The sequence below is a fragment of the Salmo trutta genome, chromosome 1 (genome assembly GCF_901001165.1).
Source record: "Salmo trutta chromosome 1, fSalTru1.1, whole genome shotgun sequence".
NCBI lineage: Eukaryota > Metazoa > Chordata > Actinopteri > Salmoniformes > Salmonidae > Salmo > Salmo trutta.
The window spans coordinates 62,820,957-62,847,125 of record NC_042957.1 but is presented as its reverse complement, the minus strand read 5'-3'; the positions used below and the strand labels follow the sequence as shown (position 1 = coordinate 62,847,125).

The window sequence follows — 26,169 nt, the reverse complement described above, 5'->3', positions numbered from 1 at the left end:
AGGGACGGCATGGAAGAACACCAATAAGCCAGTGACTCAGCCCCTGTAATAGGGTTAGAGGCAGAGAATCCCAGTGGAGAGAGGGGAACCGGCCAGGCAGAGACAGCAAGGGCGGTTCGTTGCTCCAGAGCCTTTCCGTTCACCTTCACACTCCTGGGCCAGACTACACTCAATCATAGGACCTACTGAAGAGATGAGTCTTCAGTAAAGACTTAAAGGTTGAGACCGAGTCTGCGTCTCTCACATGGGTAGGCAGACCATTCCATAAAAATTGAGCTCTATAGGAGAAAGCCCTGCCTCCAGCTGTTTGCTTAGAAATTCTTGGGACAATTAGGAGGCCTGCGTCTTGTGATCGACACGTACGTGTAGGTATGTACAGCAGGACCAAATCGGAATGATAGGTAGGAGCAAGCCCATGTAATGCTTTGTAGGTTAGCAGTAAAATCAGCCCTTGCCTTAACAGGAAGCCAGTGTAGGGAGGCTAGCACTGGAGGAATATGATCACATTTTTTGGTTCTAGTCAGGATTCTATCAGCCATATTTAGCACTTACTGAAGTTTATTTAGTGCTTTATCCGAGTAGCCGGAAAGTAGAGCATTGCAGTAGTCTAACCTAGAAGTGACAAGCATGGATACATTTTTCTGCATCATATTTGGACGGAAAGTTTCTGATTTTTGCAATGTTACGTAGATGGAAAAAAGCTGTCCTTGAAACAGTCTTGATATGTTCTTCAAAAGAGAGATCAGGGTCCAGAGTAACGCCCAGGTCCTTCACAGACAATCAACACTATGAAATAACACATATGGAATCATACAGTAAGAAAAAAAGTGTTAAACAAATCAAAATATATTTTAAATTTTAGAATCTTCAAAGTAGCCATCCTTGATGACAGCTTTGTACACTCTAGGCATTCTCTCAACCAGCTTCATGAGGAATGTTCTTCCGACAGTGTTGAAGGAGTTCCCACATACAGTTGAAGTCGGAAGTTTACATACACCTTAGCCAAATACATTTAAACTCAGTTTTTCACAATTCCTGACATTTAATCTTAGTAGACATTCCCTGTCTTGGGTCAGTTAGGATCACCACTTTATTTTAAGAATGTGAAATGTCAGAATAATAGTAGAGAGAGTGATTTATTTCAGCTTTTAATTATTTCATCACATTCCCAGTGGGTCAGAAGTTTACATACAGTCAGTTCGTATTTGGTAGCATTGCCTTTAAATTGTTTAACTTGGGTCAAACATTTTGGGTAGCCTTCCACAAGCTTTGCACAATAAGTTGGGTGAATTTTGTCCCATTCCTCCTGACAGAGCTGGTGTAACTGAGTCAGGTTTGTAGGCCTCCTTGCTTGCGCACACTTTTTCAGTTCTGCCAACAAATTTTCTATAGGATTGAGGTCAGGGCTTTGTGATGGCCACTCCAATACCTTGCCTTTGTTGTCCTTAAACCATTTTGCCACAACTTTGGAAGTATGTTTAGGGTCATTGTCCATTTGGAAGACCCATTTGCGACCAAGCTTTAACTGCCCGACTGATGTCTTGAGATGTTGCTTCAATATATCCACATAATTTTCCTACCTCATGATGCCATCTATTTTGTGAAGTGCACTAGTCCCTCCTGCAGCAAAGCACCTCCACAACATGATGCAACCGTGCTTCACGGTTGGGATGGTGTCTTCGGCTTGCAAGCTTCCCCCTTTTTCCTCCAAACATAACGATGGTCATTATGGCCAAACAGTTCTATTTTTGTTTCATCAGACCAGAGGACATTTCTCCAAAAAGTATGATCTTTGTCCCTATGTACAGTTGCAAACAGTAGTCTGGCTTTTTTATGGCGGTTTTGTAGCAGTGGCTTCTGTCTTGCTGAACCGGCAGGTTTGCTCGACCTTATTTCCGGTTTTCTCGCACATTATGTCGATATAGGACTCGTTTTACTGTGGTTATAGATACTTTTGTACCTGTTTCCTCCAGCATCTTCACAAGGTCCTTTGCTGTTGTTCTGGGATTGATTTGCACTTTTCGCACCAAAATATGTTCATCTCTAGGAGACAGAACGTGTCTCCTTCCTGAGTGGTATGAAGGCTGCGTGGTCCCATGGTGCTTATACTTGCGTACTATTGTTTGTACAGATGAACGTGGTACCTTCAGGCATTTGGAAATTGCTCCCAGGGATGATCCAGACTTGTGGAGGTCAACCATTTTTTCTGAGGTCTTGGCTGATTTCTTTTGATTTTCCCGTGATGTCAAGCAAAGAAGTACTGAGTTTGAAGGTAGGCCTTGAAATACATCCACAGGTACACCTCCAATTGACTCAAATTATGTCAATAGGCCTGTCAGAAGCTTCTAAAGCCATGACAAGCTGTTTAAAGGCACAGTCAACTTAGTGTATGTAAACTTTTGACCCACTGGAATAGTGATACAATGAATTATAAGTGAAATAATCTGTCTGTAAACAATTGTTGGAAAAATTACCTGTGTCATGCACAAAGTAGATGTCCTAGTGGACTTGCCAAAACTGCAGTTTGTTAACAAGAAATTTGTGGAGTGGTTGAAAAACGAGTTTTAATGATTCCAACCTAAGTGTTTGTAAACTTCTGACTTCAACTGTATGCTGAGTACTTGTTGGCTGCTTTTCCTTCACAAAGAAAGTAGAGGTTTTTACACTTGGAACCGGCAGGTTTGCTCGACCTTATTTCCGGTTTCCTCGCACATAAAAGTGTTGGAATTATGAGGGAATTGGTGAAGGTCATAACTCACCTCCACCACACCTTCATTTCTTAAACTCCACCCTGAACAAATTGCAGGTGCTATTCTCATTCAATTCAAGGTACGAATAAGCATAGAGAAAAAAGTGCATACAAAGGGAATTACTTTCTATTTACATGGGCTTAACTTGGTTCGGAATCGGCCCCCAACAGCGCAAAAACAAACACCAATTTCTAAACCCTCATGAAAGCAGCTCCAGGCAGCCCCTTGTTTTCGTTTCACACTGTATTTTTGTCTGGTTATCCAACCAGAATATTGGTCCAGATACATGGGCCAGTCGTGCAGAGTCATGCCCAGATTGTGATTGGGGTGGTCAGGCCGATGCCCCTGCATGCCACTGGGAGAACAGTGTCCCATGTCTGACCGTACTCCACAGCTGTCCGGTTGGCACAATAGGCCCTCTCAAGTTTCCCGAGGTTAACAACAAAAGTGATACATTGTACCCATTCCGTGCGTAATTTGATGACGGGGAAATAGTGTTCGTCCTGCGTCTCTTCTTTACAACAGCGTAACCTCCTGGAAATATAACCTCTATTTCTCTCTCTCTCTGTGTTTGTGTGTGTGTGCGCGCGCGCGAGAATAGCGATGACGACTCATCACACCCATTGCCGTTTCCTCCCCACACGCGCCATGGGGCAATATTCTTACTACCCTTGTTTCTTTTAGTCACGCGTACCCCATACCACACCCACATCCGCCCAACCACTGGGTACAGATGTCAGTTCAACGTTAAGTTTTTATTTACCATTGGTTGTTGTCAACTAACGTGAATTCAACAAAAATGTGACCATGTCATCAGGAAATAATTTAAACGTTGTTTGAAAAAGAATCCAATCAGTCTTCCACGTTAAAAACTGATTTTTAGGGGTTGAAATGAAATGGAAACAACGTCGATTCAACCACTGTGTGTCTAGTGGGCACCCATGTCATGATGAATAGTTTCCACAAGGCTACAACAAGTTAAAAGGAAACGAGACAAGGTTCAAGTTCATTATAAAACGTTTTAATAAATAAAACTGAGGTAGTGTCATTGGAATGGTTTGTTTCACAGTTTTGGTTATCAGTGTCGATACAATTCATTTTGGTTCGTATGGAAGAAGAGTTCCACAGTTTAACCAATTCCAATTCCAAATGAACAAAATATACATTTGAATGTATCATACAGGTAGAACATTCAGAACATTTAATGGATCAATTTATGTAATAGGTCAAATGTTTGGATTACTGGGGCCCACAACAGTGATTAATAGTAAATAGTTGGTCTAGTATTTTCATAACGATGGTCATAGTAGCATCATGGCGCACGTGTAGGCAATAAAAGTCCGTTTAACCAGCACTATTCAGTCGGTTTAGGCTTGTGCCATATATTGTATTCAGTCCTTTTCCACCAGGCCCAGCCCTAGAAAGTATTAGACCAAACAATGTTCTTCCGTCTTCCTCTTTTGGCGCACATCCAGCGGGGACAGTCACAGCGGCAGAACAGGAACTCTTTTACGGTCACGATCAGTCACTTCTTTCAAAACAAGCTCCAAGTTTCGGATAAATCTCAACTGAGTTCCCGGGACAGCCCCGTTTCCAACATTAGAGACCATAGCGTTTTATAGTGTCTGAACGCATATGCGGCCTCCTCTCTCTCTACCCGGCTCATACCCGGATAGTTTTGCCCATGGCGCATTCCTCCTGCTCGGTCACAAAATTATATTTATGAACCCAAATCAAAGCAAACTCTTCATTGTCCCTTCAAAACGCTGCAATGGCTCTTAACATGGGCACCGATGAGGCCAGTGAGTCCTCACTGACACCGTAGCAGTTCACAGAGCTCCGTATGACGGTATTTCTCCCTTGCTCCATTTTCGCTTTCTTGAAGGGGAGGAAGTCGGGCTCTGAGGCCGCCTTGCCGCGTCTCTTCCTGGCGTTACGGTCAGGCCTCGACGGGCCCCGGTTCTCCTTGTCTTCTCTACCTGCTGTTACACTGCAGTGCAGCGGGAGTGAGCTCGTTTCGTCCTCGGAGGATGAGGCACTCTCCTGGGGCTGGGGGGTCGCGGGTAGTCCAGACAGAGACGAGGAAACCTCCCTCTCCAAAGGGTCTCCAGTTGTTTCCTCCATCGGTGACTCTTGCTGGACCGGCTCTGCTGCTGTCGTGGTTTCACAACTGGCCTGCGATGCGTGGTAGATATCCCGGGCGGACTGCATTACGAGCGTGAGCAGCAGACTCCGGTGGAGACGGTGTCCCCCGCGCTGGGCGCGCGAGCTGTATAGTTTGCCTAGAGCGTGGACCATAATCCTCTTGGCCTCAGCGCTGACCTCCATGTTGTTGCTTATTATTGATCTTAAGACGTTTAAAGACTCGTTAATTTGATTGCCACAACTTTGGACCTTCCTTTACCGTTAGGGCCTAGAGTCTCCAAACTTCACACACATACAGACATGAACGTGCCTGTACAACCCGCTTTATTATAACTTCGCTGACGTCAGTGGCTCGCTCTCGTCTGAGAGGTGTAAGTTCTTCCATGAGCTCCTCCTATGCCAAAAGCCCCACAAGAGCTGCGGATAACGCAGATAGACTACTATTTATGACTAGACACATGTGTAGGTTGTGTTTAGGCTGTGTTTATTTGTACCACATTTGTTTGCATAATTGTGTAATTTGAACAACCGAATATCAACGCAAATCTGTCCACTGTCAACAGGCCATACACTTTATACTAGGCTAATGAAAGAACAGAAACCCGAGAAACCAATACAATTCATAAAATATCGGTGCCATTTAGTTGTTGCATTGTCTTACTATCACTAGGCTAATTGTCTGTGTGTGTGTGTGTGTGTGTGTGTGTGTGTGTGTGTGTGTGTGTGTGTGTGTGTGTGTGTGTGTGTGTGTGTGTGTGTGTGTGTGTGTGTGTGTGACATCTATTATTAAGTGGAAGGGAATTGCATTTTGTTTTCTTGTGTAAGTGGACTACTGCTTTCTTGAACATGTCTCTCTTGCAAAATAGATTAGCCTGTAGGCTAATTAAAGGTTAAATAAAAAAATTGCATTTGAGACTGTTCCAATTTTTTTTTAATGAATCCTTTGAACAAAAATGATATGGCTAAAAGGCTAACAGCCATGCCTCAATAGCCTTATATTTAGCTACTGGTATCAGGTCAAGACCACCAATCAAAGCCATTATATAATGATTTTCTACTGGGAAAAGCTGTGTTGATAAATTACTCTTGAATCTTCATGTTTTTCTTGCTTCACATTACTATAACATTACTCCGATGGGAGCTGTTTTTCAGAGGGGTTATCGACAGATGCCCATATAAAGTACATCCGACGGGTAACCGAGGCGCGCGCGCTGCAGTGGAAAACCCGTGACGCGCATAGGAGACCCTTGCTTCCATTGGCCATACAAAGTGCGAACCATTAGGGATTGCGTCAGAACACATCTCCTTATATGGTGTTGTCAAGACTCTGCGCTCTGTTTCCCTGAGCCCAAATATGGGCATCGGGAGCGCGCTTAATACAGTAGTGCCGCGTTTGGGGTCAACTCAACACATCTATTTTAGGATGCACATCTGGCAGCAAGGATGCCCGCTGGAAATCTGACATTGATGAAAGGAGCAAGCAAGCCATGCTCAGTGCTAATCAAACTATCAGTCAACTGGCTCTGGATTGGCAAAGAAAACTTTCTCCCTCAGCAAGCTTTCATTCATTTCACAACTTGTTCTCAACTGGCCTACCTATTTAAATAAAGGTGAAATATGATTTTTTTTGCACGACTTTTACATGGTTTCTTCAAGACCTAATACTTTATATTACATGAAAGGTAAACCAAACACTATGTGAAATATAAATGGTGCAGTTTCATATATGTTCATCCATGACAATGACAGACCTACGTCTTGTTCTATTAATACAGAAAGACAGGTTTAGATTGTTTTTGTAATTTAGAGACTTTTTTTGTATTCCATCAATCCAAAATCACACCTCTAGTAGTTCCTGTCCTATCCTCCATCTGGACTCTTTGGTTCAATATGTCCCTGTCCAATATAAGTTGTATGCATCATTTCTAAGTCAAGGTCCAAATGGAACCAAGAAGCATTCATTTGCTGAGCTGTGATTTGATTCACTTACTATGCACTCCCCTGCCCACATTCCATTTGGTGCTCTCACTTTAAATTGCCCATCTTCATTATTGCCAAAATCCCCACAAGAGTGAACAGACCTTTGATAATGTCTAATTACAGCAGGTAGCAAACCTATAATTTACAAGTCAATCTTGTCAGTGGTACAAATATTATGGAAAAAAGGAGCTAGGCCACAAATAATTTGTTACAAACGTTTTATTAAGATAGTTTTTTTAAATCCATGTTGACATTTATCTGAATGATTTTTCTTTACAGTAGTTAATGTGCAATTACCTTGAATAATATTGGGTCACAGTTAAGGGGTTTCACAAAGTTATTGGCACTTGGAAAACAATGAGAACAGAATGAGCACTGGCGCTACAGGGTCACAGAGGGCAAGGAGCAGGGGCAGAGACATTGGGGATGCTACTGCACTGGTTTCAATAAGCGGTTTGTGGGTATATACCTCATGCTGAGAGTGCACGACTAACAATCCAACTTCTTTAGTGCCTCTATGTATAATATACAGTATATATCTATACATATATTCATATTTATATATGTATATGTGAAAAAAGGTCCTTCGCCAAGCCTATATACCACACTGGACACTGCCTTTGTTTGTCCATCCTCTTGAGGTGTGTGTGTTGGGGGAGGAGGGACATCTACCTGTAGGGATGGAGGATGAATCAGCTTGAACTGTCCTGTCTCACACAAACAAACATTCCTTTCTGTTCCTTTAGTCTTGTGCTTCAGAGCTGAGAGAAGTAACCCTCCTCAAAACACACAAAACTGAACTTTGATCACTTAGTAACCAACTCAGTCAATGACTATGGTCTGTGGGGGAAATACTGTTATCTGGTGGTGGCTCCAGGCAGTGCACTGGTCTGCAGTACCACATGTGAACAGCAGGTGGTGAACAAGAGTGGATCTGACCGTGTCCATAATATCATGGGATCTGTTCAGCAGGGTGAAATCAGACCCTGGTGTACAGGTTCAATAACAGGAGCAAAGTTTGTAATTCAGACCTCTATAGCTCCAAACACCCACTATTACCCACCCACCTCCCCAAAAATCATTCCCCCCAATAGACAAGACAGTACAGTGCCCTAGTCTGTCCCATCATCCCCCCCTGGAAGAACCTCTCATGGAACCCTCATCACAAACAATGAAAAAAATATACAGTTCTCTGTCTAGCTATCGGTGCTCTGTCTAGCTATCGGTGCTCTGTCTAGCTATCTACAGTTATCTTTCTTTCCTTTTCAAATTTTTCTTCAGCAAGAAGTTGGTAAATCTTTCACCACCTTCAATTAGTAGCATTTCTTTAAGGTCTTTACAGTACACGTTTCTTTAAAGAAAAAAGAAGCAATACAAGAAAAAAAAAGATAAAAAAAACATTTTTAAAATTAATATTGTTTTCTGTACAACATTCTGATGGACAGAGAGTCTACAGCCATGACACCTCTCTCCCTAAACATGACCGCTCCTCCCTCCCTTCAGTCACACCAACTCAGTAGCACATTAGGCCAGTACTTTAAGACCAAAGCAACCATCATCCTCCTCCTCTGACCTGTAGGCCAAATGCATGCTGGGAGCTCTCACACACACACACACACCAGTCTCCATGACGTCTCGACAACATGCAAGACCAAGTAAAAAATAACAAAACATACATAAAAAAATGGTCCTTTCATCGCTTCCACAATTTTACACAATCACCCTACATAGGAAATCGCTAGACGAGCGTGGAAAGTCAGTTCAACGGTCCCAATCTTTACAACAGGAGTCATCCCAGTGCATCCCACATCCATCTGAGACGCAGGCTATGTTCCAATACTCTCTAAATGCACCCTTCCTTTAGTCCCTTCCCTGAAGTGCTTACATCAAGGAAAGGGAGGAAGGATGCAGCTTAAAAGTATTTTGAACAAGGCCGTGCCTTTGCATGACCCTTGGGTTGATTCTCCACACGACCCATCAAAACCCTTTATCAAAGGTGCAGGAAACATGGGTTCATCCCATATAAAAAGGTGCTTCACCTCCCCTTTAACATATCCACCATTGTCCATTTTGGATTTACCAAGCGTGAGAGAGAGTTAAAAAGCAATCAGGACAGAAATGTCATGCATAGAGTGGACCTGCTTCTCTGACGTATGGATAAAAGTGAATTGTGTCCGCTCTATACATCACTTTTCTATCTGAAGGTGTCTCACATCTTTTGGATTGCAAAGGTGTATGGAAGATGGTGTAGGTCATCGTTCACAAAGACAAGAGTCCCAGCAGAGGGAGCCTTAAACCAATCCAAAACACTACCAGGTGGAGGACACACACACATAAAAGCACACTCACTCACACACGCACATCCACCTAAAGCACTCACACACATCAATCGCACAGGAACAAATATGCTTTTCAGTAACATTCAAGGAATGAACACAAATGCTTGCTCTCGCACATATAGGAGACTGTTTAAAACACACCAACACACTCCACCGGAATGCCAGTCCCCCTGGCCTCACCCCATCTCTCTTTGGGACATGTGTGTGTTACAACTCTGTCTCAAGCTGAATGACCTACCACCTTTTAAACCCCGTTCTACTCCCTCCTTCCCAACATCAACATAAGCAGGACCCACCCCTGCATATCCATGTCAATTAAAAAAGGCACATTCCATTATTCCAAATGTTTTCGGGTCATTGAATCACCACCTCATGATGTGTAATGTCAGTAGTCTGCTTCGGAGCACGTCGCTAACCACCAGAGGAGGGGTTAGCTAGCTAGCACGATAGTTGCAGCAGTCAACCAGTTGATTCAAGCTGTGCATTTTTACATTTAGCTGTGATTTGAGTAAGCAGTTTAGCTAGCATAGTAACGTCGCTAGCTTGCTAGCAAGCATAACATAGTCAGTCATCGTTGTCAACAGCCACATAGGTAGGCTTCCTTGACAATTTCCATAGAGAAAAAGGACAAGAATAAGATTAGCTATATTGGATTGCCGCAGGTAGAAAGTGCCCAGTTCTGTCTTAAAAACAGATATTTTTCAGTTCAATAGTTTGTCAAAACAAAAAACTCAAAAGGCCCTACTTTAAGACTTCTCTGACCACTTGATCAATACCATATTTTTATGCAAAAAATAGCACTTATTTATTTGCTTTTAAATCTTATTTTTTCTGAGCATGACTTTCTTTGCAAAAACAGCTGTTCAAAATACAATAAATCAACAGAGATTTAAAACCAATCCCTCTCTTTCTCTCTGTACACACCCACGGTTGTATAAATACATATTCAAAAAAATATGGCCGTCTTTCTCTGTTCCCCTTGGATATCTTTACAATTATGGTACAACCTGTAGTCCTCATCTCTGGATCCATCGCATGTTACAGAGAAACCAGCTGTGATCATAAAAGCTACAAGAAGAGAGACTACATTAAAACTGAGGACATAATCATTTTGTTCTGGTCACAGAAGGGTGTGGGGTTGGAGGACAGGTGGAGTAGGGGTCTTTCTATCGCTCCCTCCCTCCCCCTTTTCTCTCATTCTAGAGAGAAACTACAGTCTCTCTCATATCCATAGAGTAGTTATCTTTCTGTCGGTTTGTTTTTCCTCAAGAGGTTGGGATACAATCGTTCAGACTGACATTGTGCAATGCTGCTGACATCTACATTCAAAACCAGGGGAATGTGTTTTGATATGGAGAGGCAGGAATTTGGTTAATTTTTTTTTTTTTTTAAATAAAGAAAATACTGCATCCCCACAAACGTATCACCCTTTCTCTACCCCCATACTAACATACAGCAGAAACCATATTGGAAGTTACGATTGCTTGGACTCTCGCTTTCAAAATTAAAGCATAACTTCCTGGTTAACATCCTGGTAACAACCCCTGTTTCCCCTATCAACGTTTCAGAGTCACATGTCGAAGGTGGAGGATCAAAAGGCCAAAGAGTCAGGGGGATGTGCCACACTACCAGAGGAGAAGAAAGAGGGGAGTACAGGGAAATATATGTATTCATCATCATCATCATCATCGTCTTCTAAACACTTCTGTACTCCACCTCCCCATCTAAAACAAAGTGCCTCCGTCGCTGCCCACCCCCTGCAGCGACTCGCCGGACGAGACACCCGTCTCGGCGCCCTCCAGTGAGTTGGGTTCAAAGCCTGGCTCCGCACCTAGTGCGTCGGCCTCCATCTTGGCGTCAGGGAGGAAGGCGGAGTACGCGTCGCCCTCGGCCATGAGCAGCTTCAGCTTGGGGATCCAGCTCTTGCGGACGACGCGGCGGGCGTTGGTGCACATGTCCGCCGCGATGGCGTTCATCTCGCTCTCCTTGAAGCTCGTGGCGAAGTTCTGGCTGTAGACTGATTGAGGGAAGGAGGGAGGGAGGAGAGAGAGAGAGAGAGAGAGAGAGAGGAGGAAGGAATCAGGGAGGAAGGGGAGGAGGGGAATAGAGAGAGAATTAGAGAGAAAAGAGGAAAAGACCAGAGAGTTAGGATTGATGAGCCCAATCATAAATCAGCCGCCCATTTGTACTAACAAAAAGGCACTTGTGTTTAAGTGAAACACTCACATTTGACTGCGTGCAACACTCTGTTGTCCAGGGGCTTGCGGCTGGGGTCGTTAGTGGAGGAGCGGATTCCTGTTCCACAGCTGTTAGCCAGAGTATTCCTGACAGGGAGAGAGCATAATGATACCTTTATAAACATGCAGACATCCATCAACTGTTAACACACACACTGGCAGGCAGACACACACACGACACGTCAGACGTATAAACACACACACACACGTCAGACGTATAAACACACACAGTCACGTCAGATGTGAAAGAGAGAGACACACTAACCTGTCGAAGAAGGCAGCCAGCAGCCTCCTGAGCAACACCTTGTGTCTGGTCCCTGCACTGACATGACAGTTCATCAGCTGGGCTCGAGATATGAACACACACGTACCTGCAGACACACACACACACACACAGATTAGTGAGAATCAACATAAAAAAACAAACACACAGAACAGTGTTACCATGGACTACTCAAGACACTACCCCTATTGAATTTCTACACACACACAAACCTGGATATACCCCTCAGACACCACACAGACCATCTGTAAAACACACACAGACACGTCCTGTTTACACACACAAACCTGGATATACCCCTCATACACCACACACACACCATCTGTAAAACACACACAGACATGTCCTGCTTACACACACAAACCTGGATATACCCCTCATACACCACACACACCATCTGTAAAACACACACAAACCTGGATATACCCCTCATACACCACACACACAATCTGTAAAACACACACAGACACGTCCTGCTTCAGACACACATCCTGGGACTGACTCTGCATAATAAACAAACAAGCAGCAGGCCAAACAAATGGGAATACTTGACTGTAGTCCACATGTAGACTGACAGAACACTCCTGGACAAGGTGGCAGTAGAACATTACATATGCATGTTCCCAGAGAGGCCTTGACTTGGCTAATATTAACCACACTGACACATGCCTCATCTCTTACATACAGTCATCTCACAGTAAGGACCACTCTCAGTGTAGTGTAGAACCAGGCCACGTCCCATTTCACTAGTCATGTAAGGACCACTCTCAGTGTAGTGTAGAACCAGGCCACGTCCCATTTCACTAGTCATGTAAGGACCACTCTCAGTGTAGTGTAGAACCAGGCACCGTCCCATTTCACTAGTCATGTAAGGACCACTCAGTGTAGTGTAGAACCAGGCCACGTCCCATTTCACTAGTCATGTAAGGACCACTCTCAGTGTAGTGTAGAACCAGGCCACGTCCCATTTCACTAGTCATGTAAGGACCACTCTCAGTGTAGTGTAGAACCAGGCCACGTCCCATTTCACTAGTCATGTAAGGACCACTCTCAGTGTAGTGTAGAACCAGGCCACGTCCCATTTCACTAGTCATGTAAGGACCACTCTCAGTGTAGTGTAGAACCAGGCCACGTCCCATTTCACTAGTCATGTAAGGACCACTCTCAGTGTAGTGTAGAACCAGGCCACGTCCCATTTCACTAGTCATGTAAGGACCACTCTCAGTGTAGTGTAGAACCAGGCACCGTCCCATTTCACTAGTCATGTAAGGACCACTCAGTGTAGTGTAGAACCAGGCCACGTCCCATTTCACTAGTCATGTAAGGACCACTCTCAGTGTAGTGTAGAACCAGGCCACGTCCCATTTCACTAGTCATGTAAGGACCACTCTCAGTGTACTGCAGAACCAGGCCACGTCCCATTTCACTAGTCATTAAGGACAACTACTACAGTAGACTATACAGTGTGTGTATAGTATACACTAAGAGTGCCAAACATTATGAACACCTTCCGAATATGGAGTTGCAACCCCCCTTTTGCCCTCAGAACAGCCTCAATTAGTCGGGGCATGGACTCTACAAGGGGTCAAAAGTGTTCCACAGGGATGGTGGCCCATGTTGACTCCAATGCTTCCCACAGTTGAGTCACGTTGGGTGGTGGACCATTCTCGATAGACACAGGAAACTGTTGAGCATGAAAAACCAAGCAGCGTTGCAGTTCTTGACCCAAACCACCTACTACCATACCCCGTTCAAAGGCACTTCAATATTTTGTCTTGCCCATTCACCCTCTGAATGGCACACATACACAATCTATGTCTCAAGGCTTAAAAATATTTCTTTAACCTGTCTCCACCCCTTCATCTACACTGATTGAAGTGGATTTAACAAGTGACATCAATAAGGGATCATAGCTTTCACCTGGTCAGTCTATCATTGAAAGAGCAGGTGTTCTTAATGTTTTCTACACTCAGGGTATAAGCGGTGTACTATCTTCATTTGATCACTCTGTTGCTGCAGAGAAAATGCAAACTTGTGTATTCAAGGTTTAAAAAGGCTTCCATTTGAACATTTCTGACTTGATTCGCCCTAACAAAAAATCTATCAACCCCTACAACATGTCCATTCATTATAATCCTCATAATAATTCACATTTCCTGTTGCTGCAGGATTAGTTTCCTGCTGTTCTAATTAAGATAGCACATCTTTAACAAGGCCACATTCCACTTCGGTCCCTAGACCCTTCTCTGACCCTTCTCCTACTCCAGTTCTGAAATGACAGAATGGATCCACACACACACATAACACACACTGACCTGAGACAAGCTCCAGTTTCTCTGCGGGGTCCCCCTCCTCGTATAGTTTGGGGTGGCAGCGGTTGCCTATCTGTGTGATGAGCTCAGCGGGGAGAGACGACAGGTCCTGGCGACCCCGCATACGACCCCGGGTCTCTGAGTGGTCCGGCAGGGCCTCCACACGCTCACCAGCTACCAGTGGGAGAAAGACATGTGTTAGATCTGTCTGGTCTGACCTTTTACACACACACACACACACACACACGTCGGTACCTGCGGCGCCCACGTTGAGCATGCTGTACATGGTGTACATGTTACAGATCTGCCTGTACTGCTCCTCTGTCTGCTCCTCCGTCACCTCCTCCTCTTCCTCCTCGTCATGGTAACTGATAGGCGAGTCACTGGTGTAGGCGCTCATCGTGCCCGGGCTGGCGCCCTCCGATGCCACGTTGCCCATGGAGACCACACTCCCGTTGGACCCGCTGCCGTGACCCCCGACCCCTGAGCCTATCCCCGCCCCGCTGGCGCCCATCCCCATGGCCAGTGTCAGCGCCCCTGAGCTCTGGATGGCACTCCCTCGCACAGACTCCTGGGAAAAGCGGGCGGCCTTCCTGGACCCGCCTCCGCATGAGCCCCCTCCGCCCCCGTCTCGGCTGCTGCCGCCCTCCCACAAGCGCTTAGCCACAGGGGTGCACACCACCGAGTAAGGCGAGGCTTCTGATTGGTTTCCCTGCTGCTCTGTCTTCACCCGCGACACGAGGGGGAGGGGGGTAAGGCAGGAGGCGGGGCGACTGCCAGTCCCCGCGGCAACGGTTTGAGTGACCGGGCTCTGGGGTTCGGAGGGCGGAGCCTCCTCGCCCTGCAGGCCCTGGGAGTCACAGCTCGGCGAGGAAACCTGGAGGAGGAATATGGAGAGAATACATTTATCAATAGTTTATTATGGAAATATAAATACACTGTATATGCAAATACTTGCAATGATTGTGATAAGTGGTTGTTTACGCATCTCAATTGAGTGTACTGTCGCTCTGGAAACGCCTGGTAGAGTTCTGATAAACATGTATCAGGGTTTCTGAACATGTGGTGCCGGACACTTGATCAGCAACATTTTAATTTACCGGACATTTGAGAAATTTACCGGGCGCATTTGCATTTGGTGCATAGCGTGATTAGGGAGTCCACCCACGGTGCTCAGAATGACAGCCATCACATTTAGAATATGGTCATTCATATTAACAGAACATACAAGTCCAGGATGCAACGATGTGCTGTCCTTCTCATTCTGACACTTCAAACACATGTATTTTTCCTCGGCCAACAAGATGAGTAACCAACAGCAAAATCACTAGCCTATGTCAATCTACTATAGTAGAAATGTTTAGCTACCTATTCTATTGGTCAGCTTGTTGAGAATAAATAGCCCATTTCAAACAGACTCTGGGCCAGTTGTGGACCGATAGGCCTACTGATGAATTTGGGCTCTAAGCTACATAAAACGCAATGAGGCTGATGGAACAGATCAGAACGTTTAGCTTAAAATGTCGATAAACTATTATTTCTTCACATTATAAGCGTAGCAATGTGCACAAGGCAGTAGGCTATGCACAAATGTTCGTTCCATACCACAATTAGCAGGAAAACACCATTATCAAAAGGGCACTACACGTGAGCGGTTTCATGTAACAGATGAAAATATCCGTTCTAAATTTAGAACGAGAGGAGATCTAACAGGCTACTTTGAAGCAACGCAAGACATGCCTCAATGTGTATTAATTGTTTGAAACCTGAACATTTTAAGTATATGTTTTCAAAATGCATACTGCCTCCAGCTCATTGCAAAGTGGTGGGCAACGCACTGATGAAGCCTGCCTTCTGTTGCCGTTTGATGCAGCGTTCAAAGCAACTGGGAAATCACTGACTTCTGACTTCAGTGCGTTCAAGACAACTGGGAACTGGGGAAAAAACAAGCTCTGACTGGGGAAAAAAAAGTTGTGAACAATCATCCAACTCAGAATTCCAACTCAGGAAATCAGGCCTCTTTCCAGAGCTCCGACGAAATAATTTGACCTCGTATTTTAGGATACGGTACATACAAATATACTGTACACACGTACCAATTTACTTCCACTAAATTATGCAGATTACCCAATAGACGGATAAGCATGACCAGTCAAATGCATTTCCATCAATAAATAGGCTAAAAAGCATTATTTTGCAATGGGATTTTCTCTTCTCCCTAGCAGTTAGCCGACGCAAATGTTATTTATCTGCATTTTTTTTTATACGGACAAAAGCAAGCTATTACAGGCTAACAGAAACCCTGGTATGTATGTGTGTATCATTCTAAGACCTCTGAATAAAGAGCACAGCATAACGACACAACCTGTGGTCACTGTGTGTGATTGTGATGCAGGACAAGCCTCCCCTTTGAAGGAGGCCTCCTATCCACCTCAACCTTAAAGGAAAACTCCTCCCACAAATAATACTTTGAAACAAATACCAAAATATCATTTTTGGGTGGAGTTTTCCTTTTAACATGCTTGGGTTGTTAAAAAGGCTATATAAAACCCATTATTATTACCTTGAGGAAGAACTCTGTGCCCTTCTCCATGATCTGCTGGATCTGCAGGAAGCCTGCGGTGTACATGAGGAGGAACTGGTCTCCCACTGTCATGCTGAGGCGGCCTGTGTAGCAGAAGGCCAGGATCTGCTGGAAGCTCTGGGGCTGGACGGCCGGGGGGAGCTCCACCACTGTGGGGGTCTTGGAGCCGCTGCCTCCCCCAGTGCTGAACAGGTCCCGGAAGTAAGAGCTGCTGGCCGCAAGCACGGCACGGTGAGCCTGGAGAAGGAGAGAGGAGTAAGAAGATACTATAGAGTTATGAGTTATATAAGGAATGTTTCCTTTGTTTGAATGATACATTTATTTTAAAACTGTGTGGTTGATCTTTTGGGAGGTGCAAAATGTCATGATTCTGATAATTGAGGGCGGCTTTGATTCAGTGATTAGATTTTCTCTGTTCTTTTTCTAACATCAAAATTGTTGACCAATAATGGCAAGTCATGAAGGGCAACGGGATAATAAACTCATAACAAAATCAAGCCATTACCGCCGGGATAGACTGATAGATAAATAATTGGTATTGCACATCAGAACACTTAAATGCACATTATAGTACACAATCTATGCAATTCACACAGTAATATCCCACCTTGAAGGCGTGTCCCTTGACGACCACGGAGACATCGCAGTAGAGCCCCTGGAGACGCTGCTCGTTCAGACACTCCAAGACGTTGTTGCCAAAGTTAGGAATCGCCATCTGAAGGGTCTGGGCCATGGTGCGCTACGCACACCACCACAGGGTCTGGAGGGAGAGAGATATCAGCAACATATTTTAAAAGACCCAATTAAATCAGTTACCAATCTTCTGCATGAGGCTGACCCATTTGTCCCCAACCTAATGAAGCAACAAACAGTAATGCCCTGTACTTAACCTATATCATGGATTCCAACACCATTGGTAACTACACTGAACAAAAATATAAATGTAACATGTAAAGTGTTGGTCCCATGTTTCATGAGCTGAAATAAAAAATCCCAGGAATGTTCCATACTTACAAAAAGCTTATTTCTCTCAAATGTTGTGCATCATTTTTGTATGTCTCTTTTAGTGAGCATTTCTCCTTTGCCAAGATAATCCATTCACCTGACAGTTGTGGCATATCAACAAGCTGATTAAACAGCATGACCATTACACAGTTGCACCTTGTGCTGAGGACAATAAAAGGCCATTTAAAATGTGCAGTTTTGTCACACAACGCAATGCCACAGATGTCTCAAGTTTGGAGGGAGTGGGCAATTGGCATGTTGAATGCAGGAATGTCCACCAGAGCTGTTGCCAGATAATTAAATGTTCATTTCTCTACCATAAGCCACCTCCAACGTCGTTTCAGAGAATTTAGCAGTACGTCCAACCAGCCTTACAACCACGTGTAACCACGCCAGCCCAGGACCTCCACATCTGGCTTCTTTACCTGCGGGATTGTCTGAGACCAGCCACCTGGACAGCTGATGAAACTGAGGAGTATTTCTGTGTGTAATAAAGCCATGTTGTGGGGAAAAACTGATTGGCTGGGCCTGGCTCGCCAGTGGGTGGGCCAGTGCCCTCCAAGGCCCACCCATGGTTGCACCCCTGCCCAGTCATGTGAATTCCATAGATTAGGGCCTAATTCATTTATTTCAATTGACTGATTTCCTTATATAACTCAGTAAAATCGTTGCAATTGTTGAGGTCATATTTTTGTTCACTATAACAAGTAACATGGTACTAGTGGTGCATGTTACAATCAATCAATGAGAAACCACTAAGGAGGAGGGCCTAATTATTAAGTCATTTAACTATTATTACCATCTCATTTCTAAGGACACCAGGTAAATAGAGGGCTGTAAAATAAAGCCCAACCATAGCACCCATCATAGAGAGAGGAAATCCTATCAGCTCAACTCTGACCTTAACACTAGCGGACAGCACCCTCCAATGGATGAAACATGTTTAGTGATGATACCCATTTGGAAGCAACTGAGGTGAACCTAACGCTTTCATTTGTCATTCAGACAAAGTAAACCATTTTACAGTGTTTTGAGCAGAAAGGAGACCCTTAAAATACTATTTCAAAAAGCCTACTTATCCATATGTAGCAAATGTCAATGCCCATACACACACACGTCTTATTCTGAAAAGTGAAAGCATATCACTTCTATCTGCTATTTATATAGGCCTAAAACCAATTCAAAGATGTTATTTGATTATAAAATGTGTGTTTACATCTGTGTAAATGTCCTACTGCTACAGTACTACAATGTGGGTTTGTTTGAATTGCCCATAAACTATTCTCTCAAACATGCAACAACCTAAACCTGCAGCCCTCTAATATTTGATAGGCCTGTGCTCAAAAGTCCACAGAAATGAAAGATCTGTCATTCCTCTTGACAACATCATATAGAATGCCGTGTGTGGATGAAGAGGAGGAGACAAAGACAGTGAGCCACTCTGGACTATTAAGATGCACCCTTAAAAGGTTCAGTGTAAGCGCCTCCTCTCCCCTCCCACTATCTCTGAAGCTCAGCACAGACATTCACCTCAGCTAACCCAATAACAACCATAAACAGCACAGACATCCACCTCAGCTAACCCCATAACAACCATAAACAGCACAGACATCCACCTCAGCTAACCCCATAACAACCATAAACAGCACAGACATCCACCTCAGCTGACCCCATAACAACCATAAACAGCACAGACATCCACCTCAGCTAACCCCATAACAACCATAAACAGCACAGACATCCACCTCAGCTAACCCCATAACAACCATAAACAGCACAGACATCCACCTCAGCTAACCCCATAACAACCATAAACAGCACAGACATCCACCTCAGCTAACCCCATAACAACCATAAACAGCACAGACATCCACCTCAGCTAACCCCATAACAACCATAAACAGCACAGACGTCCACCTCAGCTAACCCCATAACAACCATAAACAGCCCAGACGTCCACCTCAGCTAACCCCATAACAACCATAAACAGCACAGACATCCACCTCAGCTGACCCCATAACAACCATAAACAGCACAGACATCCACCTCAGCTAACCCAATAACAACCATAAACAGCACAGATGTCCACCTCAGCTAACCCCATAACAACCATAAACAGCACAGACATCCACCTCAGCTGACCCCATAACAACCATAAACAGCACAGACATCCACCTCAGCTAACCCCATAACAACCATAAACAGCACAGACAACAGAGAAGCAGTACTGTCACATCAACGTTTTATCGTCTATGAATCAGTACCCAAAACAGAATTCCAGCTATCAGCTTATAAGCACTGTCACATATAGCGGTTCCACTGCATGGTGCTGGCTACACCAGCATTGTTGGGGGTTTGATTTAGAGGTCGACCGATTAATCAGAATGGGCGATTAATTAGGGCCGATTTCAAGTTTTCATAACAATCGGAAATCGGTATTTTTGGACGCCGATTTGGCCATTTAAAAAAAAAAAATTTTTAGACCTTTATTTAACTAGGCAAGTCAGTTAAGAACACATTCTTATTTTCAATGACGGCCTAGGAACGGTGGGTTAACTGCATTGTTCAGGGGCAGAACGACAGATTTTTACCTTGTCAGCTCAGGGATTCAATCTTGCAACCTTACGGTTAACTAGTCCAACGCTCTAACCACCTACTTTACATTGCACTCCATGAGGTTACGTGAATGCAGTAAGAAGCTAAGGTGAGTTGCTAGCTAGCATTAAACTTATCTTATAAAAAACAATCAATCAATCATAATCACTAGTTAACTACACATGGTTGATGATATTACTAGTTTATCTAGCCTGTCCTGCGTTGCATATAATCGCTTAGGTACACGTTGTTCCAACCATAAACATCAATGCCTTTCTTAAAATCAATACACAAGTATATATTTTTAAACCTGCATATTTAGCTAAAAGAAATCCAGGTTAGCAGGCAATATTAACCAGGTGAAATTGTGTCATTTTGCGTTCATTGCACGCAGAGTCAGTGTATATGCAACAGTTTGGGTCGCCTGGCTTGTTGCGAACTAATTTGCCAGAATTTTACGTAATTATGACATAACATTGAAGATTGTGCAATGTAACAGGAATAACGTTTTGTTTTCGAGATGATAGTTTCCGGATTCGACCATATTAATTACCCAAGGCTCGTATTTCTGTGTGTTATTATGTTATAATTAAGTCTATGATTTACATTTACATTACATTTTAGTCATTTAGCAGACGCTCTTATCCAGAGCGACTTACAGTAGTGAATGCATACATTTCATACATTATTTTTATTTTTTTTCTGTGCTGATTTGATAGAGCAGTCTGACTGAGCGATGGTAGGCAGCAGCAGGCTCGTAAGCATTCATTCAAAATAGCACTTTTGTGCGTTTTGCCAGCAGCTCTTCGCAATGCTTCAAGCATTGCGCTGTTTATGACTTCAAGCCTGTCAACTCCCGAGATTAGGCTGGTGTAACCGATGTGAAATGGCTAGCTAGTTAGCCGGGTGCGTGCTAATAGCGTTTCAAACGTCACTCGCTCTGAGACTTGGAGTAGTTGTTTCCCCTTCCTCTACGTGGGTAACGCTGCTTCGAGGGGGGCTGTTGTCGATGTGTTCCTGGTTCGAGCCCAGGTAGGAGCGAGGAGAGGGACGGAAGCTATACTGTTACACTGGCAAGACTAAAGTGCCTATAAGAACATCCAATAGTCAAAGGTATATGAAATACAAATCGTATAGAGAGAAATAGTCCTATAATTCCTATAATACTACAACCTAAAACGTTTTACCTGGGAATATTGAAGACTCATGTTAAAAGGAACCACCAGCTTTCATATGTTCTCATGTTCTGAGCAAGGAACTTAAACGTTAGCTTTCTTACATGGCACATATTGCACTTTTACTTTCTTCTCCAACACTTTGTTTTTGCATTATTTAAACCAAATTGAACATGTTTCATTATTTATTTGAGGCTAAATTGATTTTATTGATGTATTATATTAAGTTAAAATAAGTGTTCATTCAGTATTGTTGTAAATGTCATTATTACAAATAAATAAATAAAATCGTCCGATTAATCGGTATCGGCCGTTTGGGCCTCCAATAATCGGTATCGGCGTTGAAAAATCATAATCGGTCGACCTCTAGTTTGATTCCTGCACGGGCAGCGGGCCACCCATACTGAATGTGTCACTGTCAACTAGTCACTTTTCATAAAAGCATCTGATTCGCTAACTGATGCTATAGGCTATTATTGCATCCATTACACATGCATGTTCTAGCATGCATCTATGCACCTACACATGCAGTCACACGCTTATAGACTACACACACACACACAAAATCTGCCATTGACGGGGTGGATACTATGTGGCAGCATTAACAGACAGACAGTTAGAATCTTCTCACCTAGTGAAACACAAGATTCACAAGAAGTCTGACTAACATATTAAAGGTGAAGTAAGCAGCCCAACATATAAGCCTTGTTTTGGGATCCAGCCAGCTACACTGGTAAAAGAAACACTGTATTTGTCTCCATCTCTCACTCATGCCCTCTTGCAAAAACACAGATGCGCACTCACACACACCAACGCAAACAAACACACACACACATTCACACACACACTAAACAATACTGCCTGTTTACAGTTTGGCAGGACACACACACATAATAGAATAAAGCCTGGGTGTGTTTGCACTGAGAGAGCGACCAAGGAGGGTAGGAGAGGGGCCTGAACAAGGGCTGTGCCCAGTAAAGGGGTCATGTCAGGCACAGCAGCCAGGTTAGAGGGCAGAGGAGGAGAAGTTCAGGTAACCCACTGCCTCACATCTCATACCGGGCAGTGGAGTCAGTCACAAAACTAGGTCACACAGTGTCAACATAAGAGCCAGTCTTTTCACAGGAGCCTCAAGAATGTTTTGCCAGCATTTAAAATGCAGCCACAGCTTATGTGATGTTGTGATGGACCAAGGACCAACATATTTGTGATCTTATAGAAAGTAAAAATATTTTCCAGTTTATCCACACTCCTAGACTATAGTCTGTGAAAACACCAACTGCTAAATTCATTTAGATTGCCTTACAGATTATTAGAGAGGGTTGCATGGGTGGTGGCCAGCAGCATACCACCCTGCATCCCACTGTTGGCTTGCCTCTGAGGCTAAGCAAGGTCCTGGTCAGTCCCTGGATGGGAGTACATTTTACATTTTAGTCATTTAGCAGACGCTCTTATCCAGAGCGACTTACAGTAGTGAATGCATACATTTTTTTTTTCCTCTCCGTACTGGTCCCCCGTGGGAAACGAACCCACAACCCTGGTGTTGCAAACACCATGCTCTACCAACTGAGCCACACGAGTAGGGGGCGCTACTGCCTCTGGTCGAAGGAGATCCCAATGCCCCAGGGCAGTGATTGGGGACATTGCCCTGTGTAGGGTGACGTCTTTTGGATGGGACATTAAGCATGTGGCCTGACTCTCTGTGGTCACTAAAGATCCCATGGCACTTATTGTAAGAGTATGGGTGTTATGTTAACCCTGGTGTCCTGGATACATTTACAAACTGGTCCTAATCATCACCAGCTTTCAATTGGCACATTCATCCCCCCTCCTCCTCTCCCCTTTAACAATATCCAGGTTGTTGCTTTAAATTAGAATGGGTTCAGTAAATTTACCTGGTAAAATAAGGGTAAAAAAAAAAACAAGGTGCTGGCACAACTATTTTATAGGCATTTCCTGGTTTCAAACCCCATGTCTACTGTAAGGATATAGCTTGCCTGCTATAAAATGTTGCCTACACACATTGCAACTATCAATTCAATGTTTACTTTTCTTCTTGAAGGGCTACTGACCATCATTGAAATACATTGTTCATCGTTTCAATGAATGCGATTAGCATGCAAATTGATATAGGCATGCTTAAATTGATCACATCGAAAACTGTTCCCGAACCACATTCATTAAATACGAATTAAATTAAACAGTTCAAAGCAAACCTCTTAAGTGATAGCTAGCTGTTACTAGCTACAGATTGTATCTCCCGTGAGTTGCGTTTTGACCAGGATGCAAGATCAAACCGCGGCGATAGCTGTCTGTGTACCGAGGTGACCGCCGCGCCGTGTGCCAGTCTGCCCGCTCGGAGTGCTCCACTGGCACGGGCCGGGGGGCGACAGAGAAGGGCAGTGAATGCAGCAACACGCGATCCAGGAGCGCCACGGCGTTTGCCAGCTGTCAAAAAAGTATACGGATATAATAACGAACTTTAATCAGTTTGAAAAGGTCCACATCTGTCCCTTTTAGTCCCGTCTTTCATTGCAATATACGCATCCCATCCGCAGGCCTGTGAATCGGGTGCCTGTCAGGACTAGCTAAGCTAGCTAAACTAGCAAGCTAACATAGCACTGCTAAAATATTTTGGGTTCGCTCCAGCGCACCATCCACCTCATGCACTCAGACAACCGCACAGTATCCGCTGCTTCCGCGATTACCCACGAATTAAAAACAACCGATTGTCACAAACTGTATCGATGAGGTTGACAGTTGTCCCACGGTGTCAGCTATCGATTCCAAATCGTATTTATTTAAATATTTTTGGGATGGGGAAATGACTCCCACTGCTATACTCCATTTTACCGACATCAACAGGTCATCTCAGGACACGCAGCAGCTGAGGGCGAGCCAGACGGAACCAGTGCGGCACAGAACAGGGGGGTTCCAAGTCGGTAGACAAGACATCTATTTAACCACTTCTCACCAATGTGATAGATGGCCAAAATATTTGTGTCTGAAACTTACAATTATTTTAATCGTTTAGCTCACGTAAATTCTTACAATTGACGGTACATAAAAATATTTGATCGTGCACTGTAAAAAGTTTTTGATCATATGTCTAGGAGAAAGTAGCCACAAAGGCATGTGGGGCTCGGAAGCCGCAAGCCGGTGAGGTGTTTAAAGTTTGTGATGGTGCCATCCTCTTACCAACCCATCCCCCATCGCACACCTTTCCCAAAACAATAGTTTACCCCCACGAAACATTCCGAACCCATCTGATATCTGCCCCAAACCGCGGTGCCAACTAGGGACACCGGTCTAGCCCCGGCGTCATCGCCCACCGCCCCTGCATCCTCGTACGACCCCAACAGACATCCTCATTCTCCAGCAGATACTCACCCCCTAGCTGGGAAACTGATGCAAAGCGTTTCAATGGAGGATTCGATAGCCCTCTCCCCGCACTCTCTTGCTACAGGCAGCCATTCGTTGTGAGCAATGGCGAGACGCCGATAGCAGAGCTATCGAGGGCGGAACACTGTCCCAGGGGATAGCGGAGCGCCGAGTCACCGATCGCGCAGACCAGAAAGACAAGCATGACGCGCTCATCATTCAATCGCATGATCGTCTCAAGCACAGCCTCAATTTGGGGAGACCTATCCCACGGCGTGATGTGTTTGCGCATTGGCACAGCAGCGTGCAGGAAACCGCCTCTCTCCCTTCTCCCTGTGCTGTGTGTGAGATAGAAATGGGAAAGTAAGCTGTGCGCGTGTGTCTAGACTACATTCATTTAGGTGAACCCAGTGCGTGCAAAGAATAAATAATCATGCCTGCAAATAACGGGGAATCAAATACAAACATATTTTGCTTAGAGAGAGATGGAGCCCTATGTTCTACCATTGCATGGCTGAGTTGTACCTGCTTTATAACCTATGTAGGCTATGTCATGGGGAATATATATCTTTTTTTGGTGGTTCATCCCCGATAGTTGTATTGGCAGTCAGCCATATTCAGGCTACCTACACTTTAAGTCACTGGCTAACTCATTCCTGAAAATGAGTAGTGGCTACTCAAACATCTCCAACCTTCAGTAGAACTCAAATCATAAAAGTGGTACTAAATCATATGTCAATAAGATTTCATATAATTTCATGTTTTTGAGTACTGTTAACAAATATTAAGTTACTGAGTAAATAACTGTATTTGTGTTCGGCAAATGTAAAGTTAATGATTATTTAATATTTTAAAGTCAATCAAACATTTCTGAAATAAGTTCATCTTACTTGATTGTATTATGTTTTACATCTTTACCTAAATGAAAAGAGGCCGTCTACCCTCTTTTAAGGTCCTAACTACTGAATAGTGTCTATTCCAGATGCGTAGGAGTCAAAATAAGAATACTGTCAAAAAAATGTCTTGATATTTTAGTAAAAAACACTTGATTTATCTGTGTTGTGCTGATATAGAATTATTACGTTTTTGCAAGTTATGTTTTTTGTTGTTGAATTTAGGTTAATTTTACACAATGTTGTATGCATGTTTGAAGAAAGAAAAGTATAGTAATGAAGGTAAATAATTCAGTAGAAGGGACCCTACATGTTTATATTCAGTACAACAAATAATGTTCAAGTAACTTCAATCGTTATATTTCAGAATACATAATAGAATTTAGTGTTAAAAAGTTAATAGAACACAAAACAGTTAAGTATTTAGAACTTAAAAAGATAACAATATGGTTGGTGATGTCACTTTATTACTTTAAGTCTTGAACACTGT

General features: G+C 43.8%; 2 protein-coding genes across 4 annotated transcripts; both read right to left on the bottom strand.

Moving 5' to 3' along the window:
• Positions 1-3,749: 3,749 nt before the first annotated feature.
• Positions 3,750-5,231, bottom strand: LOC115204839 (immediate early response gene 2 protein-like). The gene has a single exon (XM_029770478.1). It carries the CDS (start codon positions 5,076-5,078, stop codon positions 4,509-4,511), a length of 570 nt encoding a protein of 189 aa, XP_029626338.1. The 5' UTR covers positions 5,079-5,231; the 3' UTR covers positions 3,750-4,508.
• A 1,847-nt stretch (positions 5,232-7,078) lies between these two features.
• Positions 7,079-24,958, bottom strand: LOC115204803 (nucleus accumbens-associated protein 1). 3 transcript variants are annotated; one of them, XM_029770474.1, is made up of 8 exons: positions 24,796-24,958; positions 17,238-17,390; positions 16,610-16,867; positions 14,302-14,923; positions 14,050-14,220; positions 11,717-11,822; positions 11,441-11,538; positions 7,079-11,231 (listed from the first exon to the last, which is right to left on the bottom strand). In XM_029770474.1, exons 2-8 carry the CDS (start codon positions 17,361-17,363, stop codon positions 10,939-10,941), a joined length of 1,674 nt encoding a protein of 557 aa, XP_029626334.1. In that variant the 5' UTR covers positions 17,364-17,390; positions 24,796-24,958; the 3' UTR covers positions 7,079-10,938. The 3 variants fall into 3 exon arrangements, with proteins under 3 accessions (XP_029626334.1, XP_029626337.1, XP_029626335.1); XM_029770477.1 differs by lacking the exon at positions 24,796-24,958 and adding an exon at positions 24,067-24,467; XM_029770475.1 differs by lacking the exon at positions 24,796-24,958 and adding an exon at positions 23,622-24,466.
• Between the last annotated feature and the right edge of the window lie 1,211 nt (positions 24,959-26,169).

Coding starts and splice junctions, on each gene's coding strand:
- LOC115204839 (XM_029770478.1), bottom strand. CDS start 5,078: ATGGAGGTCAGCGCTGAGGCCAAGAGGATTATGGTCCACGCTCTAGGC.
- LOC115204803 (XM_029770474.1), bottom strand. CDS start 17,363: ATGGCCCAGACCCTTCAGATGGCGATTCCTAACTTTGGCAACAACGTC. Junction 14,924..16,609: donor GCACAGAGTTCTTCCTCAAG/GTAATAATAATG, acceptor TTCCTCCTCCAG/GTTTCCTCGCCGAGCTGTGA. Junction 14,221..14,301: donor GCTCAACGTGGGCGCCGCAG/GTACCGACGTGT, acceptor TCCCACTGGTAG/CTGGTGAGCGTGTGGAGGCC.